The sequence below is a fragment of the Chanodichthys erythropterus genome, chromosome 1 (assembly GCF_024489055.1).
Source record: "Chanodichthys erythropterus isolate Z2021 chromosome 1, ASM2448905v1, whole genome shotgun sequence".
NCBI lineage: Eukaryota > Metazoa > Chordata > Actinopteri > Cypriniformes > Xenocyprididae > Chanodichthys > Chanodichthys erythropterus.
Genome location: NC_090221.1, coordinates 18,442,567 through 18,456,725, shown reverse-complemented (window position 1 = coordinate 18,456,725; position 14,159 = coordinate 18,442,567). Strand labels below are relative to the sequence as shown.

Here is a 14,159-nt window from a genome sequence, read left to right as displayed (position 1 = left end):
TATATTTTTCTTCTGAAGTATAACTGAACACAGTATAACTTACTATTTACTATAAAATTTGTTTTATTTAAATAGATTTTATTGCCATTTTTCTATTTTATTAGTACATTAATTTAATAATAAATTTTTTTATAAATTAATAAAAATGTGACCACCTCATCTAACATGTTTCCAGAGCAAGAATGCTTCCAAATTGTTTGTCTACACTAAAAGTAAAAATGACACAAAACAACCATTGAGAACATATTTGATAATTAATAAAGAATTTTATAAAATGGTTCTGTCCTTGATTCTGATTGGTCAATAGCTGTTTTATTCACAATAAAACACGGCTATGACCGCTTCACCCAATGGTTCTGTGTATCACTACACAACACCCTTAGCCAACCACTCTTAGCAACATAAACTGTGTTCTCAATTGATATTGTTCATTGAAGCTTATTGTATTATGTAGAAGAGTGTTGTGAGAAAGAGATCGAGTGAGCGAGTTTATTACCTGCATTCAGATTTAGCATTTTCCTTCAGGTCAGTCATATGTTCATAATAAAAAAATCTGTTTAAATGTCTGATGTATTATCTTGTCCTTTTAACAGTTAAGGGGTTTTCCCGTGACTGACAGCGCTAGTCAAAGCATTTTTCAGTTGCGTCTTGTTCACAACAGTTCAGTCTTTTCAATGTAAAAGTATTCGCTACTGACTGACACACTCATAAAGACAGTCTTTGCCGCCATCTAATGGTTTAATAATGTAACTTCTGTTGCTGTTCACGGTCAGGGACTATTTTTTTTTTGGCGAAAGGAAGGCTTTAGTGAAAGTTTACTTCATGAAAATTGCATTGATACATATTTTTGGCTTTAATATTTGTATTGTGTGGTAACTGTTTTATAAAAGCAAAAGGGTAATCGAGGCTAGTGCTGTACCATGAATAAGTCACAGCTGAAGGGGTTGCAGGCACTCTTCACGTCGTGCCTAACAACACCCTTCAGCCGTGACTTATTCATGATACAGCACAGCCTCTCATACCTTATTGCTTACATATGGAGTGTTATATTGAAGGAATTATTTCCTTCAGATGAATGTGGTTGTCACTCCAGTAAATAACTGAACTGTGTGTGAACGTAACCATAAAAAGGACTAAAATACAGGAATAACAACTGTATTCTGCTGCTGTGAACGTGGATGGCCATAATCTCTCTTTTGTTGTACATCTCAAATTTGCTATATTATAGCTGAGATTCTTTTGTGGAGTGTGCAGAACATTTAAAATAAGCTGTACAGGTACAGTCTCATGGCTTTGTTCATTGAGTTTCGCAAAGGCTTTAGTCAGGGCTGCTGTCAAACAACTACTGTTGTTTGCATAACTCACCGGTCTCATCATTACTACTCTACCTGGTCTCAGTGGTATTTGTCGCTCAGCTTGTTACCACGGCACCCACTGACTCTCACGAGAGTTGCGTAACCACCAAAGGCTGAATGCCCTGGGCTTCACATTTTGTGTTTGACCAATCACAAAACACAATGGTCTCATTGTCACTAAGCACTCAGGGTGGAAGCAGTCACAATGCAGAAAGAGAGGACAGAGTGATCGCGTAAACTTAGTTGCGTTTAACTGTGAACCTGGCATCTGTTGGAAAACTGTGCCAGAGGCTTAGCCTTTTGTAAAATAAAGAAAACTGGATAAAAAAAGAAAAAAAAAAAAGAAAAAAAAAAAAAAGTAGTGGATATTGCAGTAGTAATATTCCTCCAGATTCTCAGTTCACAGTACTTGGTAAACAGTGCCCACGATGTGTGAATGATTCAGACCCAGCATCAAGACGGTTTGTTATTATGGCAATAGTAAGATATGTTCTTTTTTTCCCCATGCCAATATTGATAAAAAAAATTAAAAAAAAGACTTTTTTTTTTGTAATGCTACCACTTCCATTTTGTTAAATATTGCTAATGCTGAAAGCTGTTAATCTTAAATCTCATTGTAAAAAATACCAATGTTATATTAGCATTAAATACCTTTTATAGTTTTATTGTACTTTTTTCAATTTTTACTTAAACTTGCTTTTGGCAACATTTTCTAATTTTCATGACATTTTGTCAGCCTGTCTTTTTTTTTTAAATCTAAAATTTATATTTTATTTTATTTCAGATTTAATTTAACAAAATTATATTTAATATTTTAGTTTACAATAACGACACTACAATACTTTATATGCTGAAGTATTTCATTTTGGTTTTCAGTTTCTGTTTTAAAGTTTAGTTCATTTTAAAGCTTAAAGTTTGAAGATTTTGAAAGCAATACAGTCTTAGAAAACGGATGGATGGATGGATGGATAGATAGACAGACAGACAGACAGACAGACATTGCTAGCATGTTTTAACATTATCATGCTTGTATCTTGCTAACATGTTTCTAAGGGTGCTTTCACACTTGGTTCGATTGCCTGGACCGAACCCGAGTTCGATTGCTCCCCCCTCCCCCTGCCCCCACTGGACTGTGTTCACATTGGGTCCGACCCGCGGTTCGTTTAAAATGGGTGGTCTGGGGTGCGGTTCAAGTGAACTCCGGTACGGTTCGCTTCTGATGTGAATGCAAACGTACCAAATTGCGGAAGTGAGCCGCTATTAACGCCGTATTATTTGATGATAATGTGTGTTTGTTTGTGTTTCACTCACTTTCCCAACGAGCGTGACTTACGTGCTGCAAGCAGAGAGCTGTAGTGTAACGTTCGTATTTCTGCTCACCTTCAGCGTTCTACATTCGCGACAGACAGACGCAAGAGACGTTATGAACAAAACCAACGGTTCAAAAACAAAAAATATAAAAGTGAGGAGAGCAATGTTATGCTTTTTGCCGCCTTCTCCTGCTCCATCGTTACTAAGCAACATAGTAAACAGCTGCTGGTTTGATGACGCAAACGAACCGCGGGTCGGACCCAAATAATATAATGTGAACACAGTCCAGTGGGGACAGGGGGAGGGGGGAGTAACCGAACTCGGGTTCGGTCCAGGCAATCGAACCAAGTGTGAAAGCACCCTAACAAGATATAGCATGAATTAGCACAGTGCTAGCATGTTTAGCATGTTGTTAGCCTGATTTAGCACAATTTTAGCGTGAATTAACACATAGCAATGTTGCAAACTTAAAATAATTCATCAAAATTTAAGTTCTGCTGTAAATCAGGTCTAAAAACACAATACAACACAAAAGAGGGGGAAATGTTAACTGACAGTATGGTGGTTCTTTCACTTTTAGAGTGAACTTAGCTAAATGTTAATTTCAGCAGATTGAATTTGGATCTTTTATCACATGTATAACTGACCAAAAATAGCAAAGATCTGATTTATGTCAACATTCTCTTCTCATATAAAGATAATGCAAGTTCATTGTTTCAAAACTGTGTATTCTCATTGTGTTTAGAGCAAAGTTGTAGTGGACTCATTATGAACTTCTGGCAGAGAGAGAGCATAAAGGAGTGAAAACTCCTCATGGGGACACTGGGACTGAAAAAAATGGGGTTCTGCACATTCTTTCCATGTTGAATTTAGAAGTAGCCTAATATTTGAGGGGGAAAAAAGAAAGCCACAGTGTTCTGGTAGAGCTTCATTCCAGCCAGTTGTGGCGCTAAAAAGTGCAGAAAGAGCTGGACATGAATCAGTGAAATCTTACACCAGCATGACATCTAGTGGTCTATTTGTGTAGTGCATGCCAGCTAAAAGGTCCTTTGTCATTGTCACAGCCTTATTGTTCTTTTTTTTTTTTTTTTTTGCAAGCATCACTATTACTATTGCTCATATTTAGGTTTATAGATTTTAACAAACCTCTAAGCATTAAATGTAATGTGTAACACGCCATTTGTGCTACTGCATATACTCAAATGAAAATAAAATGGTTAAATAAATATATAGATAAAAAAAAAATCTAGCAAGCACAAAATGCTTGTTTGTTTGTTGATTTTTTTTTTTACCTTCATATATTGTATTCTTACTATATACTATATAGCCTTATATAGAATTAATATATACATTTTTTTTTTTTTTTTTTTTCAAAAATTTTAATACACTCTGCATTGTTTTTCTGTTAACTATTTCTTCATGCCATGTACTGCTAGTAACAGCAGGGGGTGACAAACCATCATTTAATCGATTTTATTTTCATCAGCCTCTATTGACAATGCAAAAGATGGAGGTTACCATTTTATTCCAGTAGCCTACAGTTTGTCCATGTGACCTTGCCCTCTGTAACCTTAGAGTAAACTTATGGTTGCCTGCCCTCCAACAAACATAGGGCCTACAAGATGACATTTATAGGGATAGTTTACCCAAAAATGTAAATTCTGTCATCATTTACTCACGCTCAAATTGTTCTAAAACTGTATGTGTTTCTTTGTTCTGTTGAACACAAAAGATATTTTGAAGAATGATGGTAACCAAACAATTGCTGTCTGGTACCCATTGACTTCCACAGTATTTATATCATACTATGGATGTCAGTGGGGGGACCAGTTTATTCTTAGGGTCAGCACTCTGCTTTCATCTTGTCTGTACCCTCATCCCCTGCGTCTTGCCATGTTTACAAACAAATGACCAAAAATACTATATCCTTTTCTGGCCCAATCTCACCTGACCAGTACAGTTTTCTCTTATTCATTCTTATTTATCGATCATTCACATAGTCTTAATAGGAAAACACAAGGGGTGGAGGACTGGAGGTTTACTTGTGCTATATCAAAAGGCAAATGTTTGGCAAGCTGTGTGTTTGCATTTGTGTTCTATGTCACACAGGGTCTCTCAGTTCATAATCAAGTGAGTCTGTGTGCGAACACAGAACCTCTTTTGTCCTCTTCGCTATCCTAGCATGCCTTTGTGAGTACAAAGGCGGCCCAGTTCTGGCATCAGTGCTCTTTTGCATGTGGAAGGGGACAGGGTGCGCTGCTCAGCTACATGGACACTGTGACTGGTTTGTCTGCAGAACCACTTGTAGATAGAGCAAGACTATCTCTGGTGAAAGGACCTGTTTAGGGACCTGAGACTATTTGTTTAGAAGTGTCTTGCCAAGCCTTTTTGCACTGTACACCTATAAATGAGATTTCGTTGATATCAAAAACAGTTTCAGAATGAGCCACAGGAATGGATACAAGAGGAAGTGTTAAAATAGATATAGATGAGATGGAGGCAATTGTAACTCTTAATTGCTTTAATCACAAATGAGTGTAAACTACAGTCAGTTTGAGATGATGGTTAGTGTAATTTATTTTTACAATCACTCTGACTACTTAAAAAGAAAAATTGATCTAATCTTTTACATTGTAGTCAGTTACATTTACACTTAGTTACATTACGCATATAAATGCTTCTTGTAACAAAAGATCATTGTCTAGACATGCAGTAGTCTGTGAGTTTTAAAAAACATGCTCCTGGTCTTCGATATATTTTTATATAGAAATTTCTTGTGTTTGTTTTGTAACTGCATTTCTCCATTTGTTTTGAAGCCATTTTCTCTACCACCCTTTTGATTATGAAAAAAATGTCATCTCATCCTGTGCTGAGAATTCTGGGACAGTATGTGCTTTTTTACAGATGAATAGTCTTTGATCTTTTCTCATCCTTTCTTTTTTTACCTGCAGGACCTGGAGATTGTATATTCCTACTTGCATGGAATGGAGGCGCTGTCCAATCTTCGGGAACACCAATTGAGGTAAAACTGAATTAAGGATTTGATCAATGGGTGGGGAAAAATGCGCAAATGTTTTTTCAGGTCAAGCAGGTGGTGGATGCTGGGTTATACATACTGATAGACTATTGTGTGTATGTATGTTTGTATGCATGCATATATATATATCTCTCCAAGCAAATTACAAACCAAACTCATTCTGAAGTGTTCTCTTTAATTACAACCCCAAATCCGGAAATGTTGGGATGTTTTTTAAATTTGAATAAAATGAAAACTAAAAGACTTATAAATCACATGAGCCAATATTTTATTCCCAATAGAACATAGATAACATAACAAATGTTTAAACTGAGACATTTTACAATTTTATGCACAAAATGAGCTCATTTCAAATTTGATGCCTGCTACAGGTCTCAAAATAGTTGGGACAGGCCATGTTTACCATGGTGTAGCATCTCCTCTTTTCAAAACAGTTTGAAGACGTCTGGGCATTGAAGTTAATATGAGTTTCTGGAGTTTTGCTGTTGGAATTTGGTCCCATTCTTGCCTGATACAGGTTTCCAGCTGCTGAAGAGTTTGTGGTCCTCTTTGACGTATTTTTCGTTTAATGATGTGCCAAATGTTCTCTATAGGTGAAAGATCTGGACTGCAGGCAGGCTAATTCAGCACCCGCACTCTTCTATGTCAAAGCCATGCTGTTGTAATAGCTGAAGTATGTGGTTTTGCATTGTCCTGCTGAAATAAACAAGGCCTTCCCTGAAATAGACGTCATCTGAAGGGGAGCATATATTGCTCTAAAACCTTTATATACCTTTCAGCATTCATAGTGCCTTCCAAAACATGCAAGTCTGACCATAGAACACTTTTCCACTTTGAAACAGCCTTGGCCCTCAGGGCACGACAGCGCTTCTAGACCATGTTCACGTATGGCTTTCTTTTTGCATGATAGAGCTTTAGTTGGCATCTGCAGATGGCACGGCGGATTGTGTTCACAGACAGTGGTTTTTGGGAGTATTTCTTGGCCCATTTATTAATGTCATTGACACAATCATGCTGATTAGTGATGCAGTGTCGTCCGAGGGCCCGAAGACCATGGGCATCCAATAAAGGTCCTCAGCCTTGTCCCTTACGCACAGCGATTTCACCAGTTTCTCTGAATCTTTTGATGATGTTATGCACTGTAGATGATGAGATTTGCAAAGCCTTTGCAATTTGATGTTGAGGAACATTGTTTTCCACAGTTTTTTTACACACTCTTTCACAGATTGAAGAGCCTCTGCCCATCTTTACTTCTGAGAGACTCTGCCTCTGTAAGACATTCATTTATAGCTAATCATGTTACGGACCTGATATCAATTAACTTAATTATTTGCTAGATGTTCTCCCAGCTGAATCTTTTCAAAATGTTTTGCTTTTTCAGCCATTTGTTGCCCCTGTGCCAACTTTTTTGAGACCTGTAGCAGGCATCAAATTTGAAATTAGCTCATTTAGTGAATAAAAGCGCAAATTTCTCTAAACATTTATGTTATCTATGTTCTATTGTGAATAAAATATTTGCTCCTGTGATTTGAAAGTCTTTTAGTTTTCATTTTATTCAAATAAAAAAAAAAAAATGTCCCAACATTTCCAGAATTCTGGTTGTACTATGCAAGGAAATATATTAGCTTATATATTATATTACAATATAATATATAAAATATATTACAATATTAGCTTTTCAATAACAATTTTGGACTGTTATAGATCTAACTTATGGTTGTTATGTTATTGCTAGTGTCTCATTCATTTTGAAAAGTCTCTTATTTTATTTTATTTTTTATTTATTTACTTAATTTATTTAATTAATTGTTTTCTTTTAATATAATCTTGTGAGCAGTTATTAACAGTGTTAACTGTATTAGTTTTGCAATAACAGTTTTGGCTGAAGCTAAGGTATGTCTGAACTCTTAAATCATTTTAACTGCCTTCTCGAGGTTCTCAATTTATCATAAGTATACACGCGTGGATTTACATATTTGTGGGTTAAAGTATTTTGCTACGTGACCATGCAGTTCTAGAACAGTCCAAACCCCACCTGAGCCAACCAACACCCCTTAGTGGTCTGTACACATCTTCAGGAATGTGTCAGATGGACTTGGTTAACTTTCTACTCTCCTACTGAGCTGAACTTTAAGGAATGCCTTTTGAAGAATGTTTTTGTCCTTTGGAATGTTTTTTTTTTTTTTTTTTCTGTGGCAATACATCCGAGTTTGCTTAAACAGCACTTCTAGCATAAACCAACATTAAAATATGTCATCCACAAACAAAGTTTGGTTTTGTCCTTGCACTGTTCTTACCAGCCTGTATTGTTTTTCTTTTCAAGCACAATGCCAACCACTCCTGAATATCCACAAGGATTTTGGTCCTGAAATCCTGATTTTTATTTAAATTTTTTTCATAATCACAGACAAAAATATGAGGGTTCATTGTTTCTTTTGGAGCCATTAAGTTTGGATATGTCACTGATTTATGTTTCTCTCTCTCTTGTCTGTTTTTCTGTCTTTTTTTTTAGGATAATGTGTGAAACCGTACGCTACGAAAGACACGAAGCCAATGAAGTGCTCTATTAGTGAGTAACAACCATGTTTTCCATCCAATTTCTTTGTTTGAAGCCATTATGTTTCTGTAAGCTTTCGTAGGATGTGCGATGCATAATGCAAATAGTCTTTGAAAAATTATGCCACTCCAGAAGCGCCGATTAAATATAGCTCGCTTTTCAAAAGTCTTATCAAATTACAAAGGTGAGATGTGAAAGCGCTGAAGTAAAAGTGTTACATTCAGCGCTGCATGAGCCTTCTGTCATGTTCTAATGAGTATCCTAGTAGCTGAAAATGGCATTATGAGGAATACAGGGTTTCTGGGTGTTACACAAACAGCTATTGATCTACAACATCTAAGACACACTGACCCACTTTAGATTTGCCCTTCATCTGAAGAGCATGGCATGTGTGTATTTAAAAAGTCCCCACTTGTATCCTTTCAGCGCCTTTTGAAGTTGGTGTTGGCATTGTCTGACACCCATCACATCTTGCTTTTTTTGGTCCTGACACACATGCACGCACACGCTCAAACACATATACTTATTCCCTTGGGTGGACCCAGACACTCCCCTCCGATTTCACACTCCATTTTTCTTTTCTACTGAAGGAAGATGAAGTGTGTGCACTTCCTTCCGTGAGTCACTACCCCCTGTCCATAAAGGGGAATGTCTCATTTACTCATCGTCTCTGATGGCATCTAGTCTATTGTGCCTGTGTATAAGTGGAAAGTTGCTGCACTGAACTGTTAATTGCTGCTGTTGAATTAGGTCATTTTTAGGTTGGTTGATTACATGTAATATGGTCTACTGTTTGTTTTTCTTCTCAACACCCAAGTAAAAAAAAAATTTATGAAGTATGAAGTTTTCAGAATGCATAATAATAATTTAAAAATTATTTTAATAAAATAAATATAATTTAATAGAATAAAATGCATATTCTGCATTTCTGAATGTTGTTTTTCATATAAAACTAAAAATTTAAGTTATTCACTGAATCTTTCCTGTTGCTGTAACTCTCAAATATGGTAACATAATACACCGTGTGCAGAATTATTAGGCAAGTTGATTTTCTGGGGTCTCATTTATAAAGCGTGCGTACGCACAAAACGGGGCTGGAAACGTGCATACGCCAGTTCCCATGCAAAGGTTGTTATCTATAAAAATAAACTTGACGGGAGAATGTGCGCACCTTTTGAGCAAACTTTGAGCCGTGCGTACGAACATTTTGGAGACGGAGCAGTTTGGCAACACTGATTGTGAGCTGAGGGACTGACAGCAGATGAAGGAAAACCACTTTAAATCCTCATTATGAGTCATAATCATAAATACAGTTCATGTTCACAATAACAGTTTAAATAAATAAAAGAATTATTTAAACTCGCGTGGAAACACGTTTTCATTTGATAAACATTTTCATTAATATTACACTTCACTATTGCCGATAAGCACTGAAATTACATTACGCAGAAGTTAAACAAAAGTGTTATGAATTCAGATAGTAGATGTGCTACTTTCGATCACTTTTCCTGTGACACGTTGTTTTAATGACAGCGAGGAGCGCTGGGAGCACAATAATTCCTCTTTAAACTAAACTGCAGATGGTATGACAAAATATTTTAGCGAGAACGATGATCAATGCACACTTAACTTCGACATTATGGAAGACACTGCTGGATTCGGTGGTCGAACGGTCCGTTGTCCAGTTTGAATAGGTCCAATAATGAGGTGTTGATGTCGTGTGAAGGATCTTCAAAGAATTACCATTTGAAGGATATAATATGAGGAAAACGGAAAGATTTGATTGTTTCATTTTAAAATACTTTGTCAGTGAAGCGCCGAGAGAGATGACTGCAATAAATAAGTAGGCCTATCTGTTACCACTAAAAATAGCCTATAAACTTCTCAAAAAGATATGTTCACCTTATCAGTAAAACTGTATAAATTTGATTTGAATTGTTTAAAACTAATAAAATACTATTTGGCCAGTGTAAATTAATGAATCAGCTCTATTCTAAAACCTTTATCTTAAGTATTTTATATAATTTAGTTTTTATGGATATTTTGATATATTTTTTCTAAAACACAAAGAGGATATTGGATAATCTTTATCAATATAATGTGGCACAAATGGCATTTATAATCCATATCTAATATTTTCCATGGTCTTCTACCTTTGATGGCGTGGTGTCACGTGGATGGGAATATGTATGGAAATGATATGCAGATGAGGTTATGCATAGTAAAATTAGGCGTCGTAAGCTCCGTATACGGTAATTTCGGGGAGGAGATGGGGTGGAGATGCACGTACGCACAATCTTCCGCTGACTGGGATTTATAAGGATTTGTGCGCAGGTTCTGGCATACTCATGGTTTTATAAATCGGATTTTTTTTGTGCGTACGCAAAATCTAGCTTTTGCGCGTACGTACACTTTTAGGAAAATCTACGCAAAGTTTTATAAATGAGACCCCAGATCATGTTTTTTTTTTTTTTTTGAGCACATTTTACCAATTCCAAACCGCATCAATCTTAATAACTACTATTAAATTTACTACTACTTAACTACTATAACTACTATTTAATAATTTACATTAATCTTGCATCATAAAAGCATTCTGAGGTGCAAGTACATTTCTCTCAGACTCTCAGACGCGAGCATTTGAGCGTGCATTTAAAAACTAGCCTCAAGCACCATCTGCTGTTAAAAACTAAGTTCAGAATCGATTCGAGAGAGAATTGCAATGCATTCGGAAAATCTCAGATTCGATCCACGAATCGAGATGAATCGATTTATTTTATTGTCACAGCCCTAATAATTTGTGTTTTGGCAGTTTTGACACGAGTGTATAACAAGTTTCATGACTATTGACGTCAAACCTGACACTTTCAGAACTCAATGCAGTTAATTGACAGTTGATGAAACTAAGCTGCAAAAATTAAAAACTGAATACACAAACATTGAGCAAACTTGTATTAGACCTGAGTGCAATAAGCATGAACAAAGCACTTTGCTCAATTAAAATAAGAGAAAAGAATAATTATTGACTTTTTTTGGTGCACAAACCAACATTTGAGGTAGACCCCAGGCAAGAATAAACATTTATGACCCTTTTAATGTTGAATTTGTGAGATCAGAGAAATATTGCAGCAGCTTGTTGCTCTGTGTGTCTTGAATTAGACAACAATTTGGCAAAACAAATGAAGATTACATGTTCATTTTGAAGGCTGTATCTGATTGGCTGTAGCAAGTTGTGCACAAGTGAAAGTGCTTTAGTGTTTGGGAAACAGCAGGAGTCAGACTTTGTCTGGCATCCTGCTGTTCATTGTCTGCAGGGTGGAGATGACTTAACTTTCTTTTGGAATGCAAGTTTGTCTGGCATGTGTAGTAGGCAAATGCATTTATTTTTGGTTCATCTATAAGTTGTGGATTTGTATAACTATGTGAGTCAGTCCTCTGTTTTATCTGGTTGTTTTCATCCACACACTCTCAAAACTCCCAGTGGCAGACTATTTAAGTACTAGCACTCCACTATGTCTGCTACTCCAGTCTTGATGCTGTACCTCAGCTACTCACTCCACTGTTTTTTATTTTTTTATTTTTTTATTAGACAGCTCCCTGCTTTAAAGCTCCACACTAATAATAATCTTCAGACTTGTGTGTGCTGCTGCTGATTTCCCTCAGGAACAAACCACTCCCACCACAACAGCCTCTGAACCGCTAGTGCCAAATACACAAACATGGCGCTTTCCGAGATGCTATAAAGACGCGCTTTTTATACCTTGTTTTTAAACAGGTTGGGAGGACAATAATATCACACTGGGGCTTCTAAAAATATTAGTGATAAAAGTTTTAATGTCTTTACTGAGGCACATTGATTTCTGCTTTTTGTAAATAATGTTTAAGCAATGTTTAAATTTGTTAAACAAGTTTAAAACCTCAGGGGACTTTGCTCAGGGACTATTCATGCTAATTATGCTCTTAAACAAGAAATAGGCGCTCACATCTTTGAGTAAGTTTTTATATCTTAAATGAAGACATAATTAGTCTATTTTAGTCGACGACTGATATTGATTTTTTTTTTTCTGTGTTAAATATAATAACAATTTTGCCTTTTTTTAATTACAAATAAATTGGATAACACAACAGATTGCATAAAACACCAGAAATTTCAGAATTGTTTAGTATTTGCTTTATCTTTTGCTTTACTGTTAGCATTAGGACTCTAACTCACAATAAAATACATATTACGATACATATGTCATCATATATTGAATTGCGATTGAATTTTGACCTTTTGTACAAAGGAGTTCACATGTTAAGTCACAAATTAGATTTGTCGCTTAGTAGTACAGAATCTTAAATATTTGTTAGACATCAAAAGTTTGTCTTCCATTTTTCACTATATTAAAATGTTTATTTCCAGGTGTAAATGAAAGAAAATCAGATTTTCAGTTTGGTCGTTCGTTTTGCATGAATGCACATAATATATCAAAAAAGTATTTTAACATGCGTTGTCTCTTGACAATGATCAGTAGTATAGTATATATATATATATATATATATACTGATCATTGTCAAGAGACAACGCATGTTAAAATACTTTATGTATATAAATATAAAGAAATTTGCCATTTAACTTATGTTTCTTCTTGTAGAACTGCACAGTGTCAGTGAGACTTATAGTAGGATGACTTTGAGCTCATCTGTGCTGTCACACTCCAGTAAGGCTGCTGTCATCCTGCCATCTTTGTACTGAAGAGACTCAATAGAAATAAACCCTATAAAAGCCTTTTATGTGTATAAGAATAGCAGTTGAATTTGAGTACTCATGCAGCGTTCACATAAAACTGTGTTTGTGATGCGTGAGTGTGTGCATGCAGGAGTGGTGCTCTGTAGTGGTATGGGTGATCCATCATTCTGTACCCTAGTCTGATACACACAACACACACACACACACACGCGCACACACAGGTTTGGTTGCTTTCAAAGTGAAGACATTCCATAGGCGTAATGGTTTTTATACTGTGCAAACTGTACATTCTATCCCCCTACACTACCCCTACTCCTAAACCTACCCATCACAGAAAACATTCTGCATTTTTAATAAAAAATTGTTTAGTATGTTTTTAAAGCCATTTTAAATATGAGGACTAATGAAATGACACACACACACACACACACACACACACACACACACACACACACACACACACACACACACACATATATACAATATAATATAATATAATATAATATAATATAATATAATATAATATAATATAATATAATATAATATAATATAATATAATATAATATAATATAATATAATATAATATAATAGAGAGAGAAACAGCTCAGCAGAAGGGTTCAGTCATGGTCACCAGCTGGTGTAGAGAAGGTTTCCCTCTCCCCATCACTCTCTCTGTATTCCTGCTGGGACTCCCATCAGCCCAAGAGCCGCCGCTGGGCACAAACGCACAGCTCAGACCAGAAATGTAGGCACTTCAACACAGATTATAAACACGGTTTTCATTTGGGTAACAATTTACAATATTAACACTTTTATAATGTGGTTAAATATTACTGGAATTACTGTAATAATAACAGTAACTTAGTTACTTACAGTTCGTAAGTTAGTTAGTTCACTTGAATCTTTAAAAAAAATATATTTTATTATTTTGTATTATTATTATTATTATTATTATTATTTTAGTCTATAATAATTTATGGCTCTCAAATTTAACTGATATAATGTAAACATTGGTTTACTTTTCTTCATTTAAATTTAACAAAGTTTGTTGTAAAGGTTAACTTTATAATACAACTATAATATGTATGTATTATTTATAATATAATATATGTATCAAAAATAATTTTGGTGTTTTTTTTTTTAGTTTAGTTAGCTTTTTTCTTCTTT

At 35.4% G+C, this 14,159-nt stretch overlaps 1 protein-coding gene across 10 annotated transcripts in view; it reads left to right on the top strand.

Annotated features, from left to right (window-relative positions):
- Positions 1-14,159, top strand: part of rapgef2b (Rap guanine nucleotide exchange factor 2b) — a 136,636-nt gene that overhangs the window by 39,185 nt on the left and 83,292 nt on the right. For all 10 annotated transcript variants that reach the window (XM_067388880.1, XM_067388877.1, XM_067388873.1 and 7 more), the window contains exons 2-3: positions 5,618-5,688; positions 8,216-8,272. In XM_067388880.1, the coding sequence (XP_067244981.1) occupies positions 5,618-5,688; positions 8,216-8,272 (128 nt within the window). The remainder of the gene's footprint in view (positions 1-5,617; positions 5,689-8,215; positions 8,273-14,159) is intronic.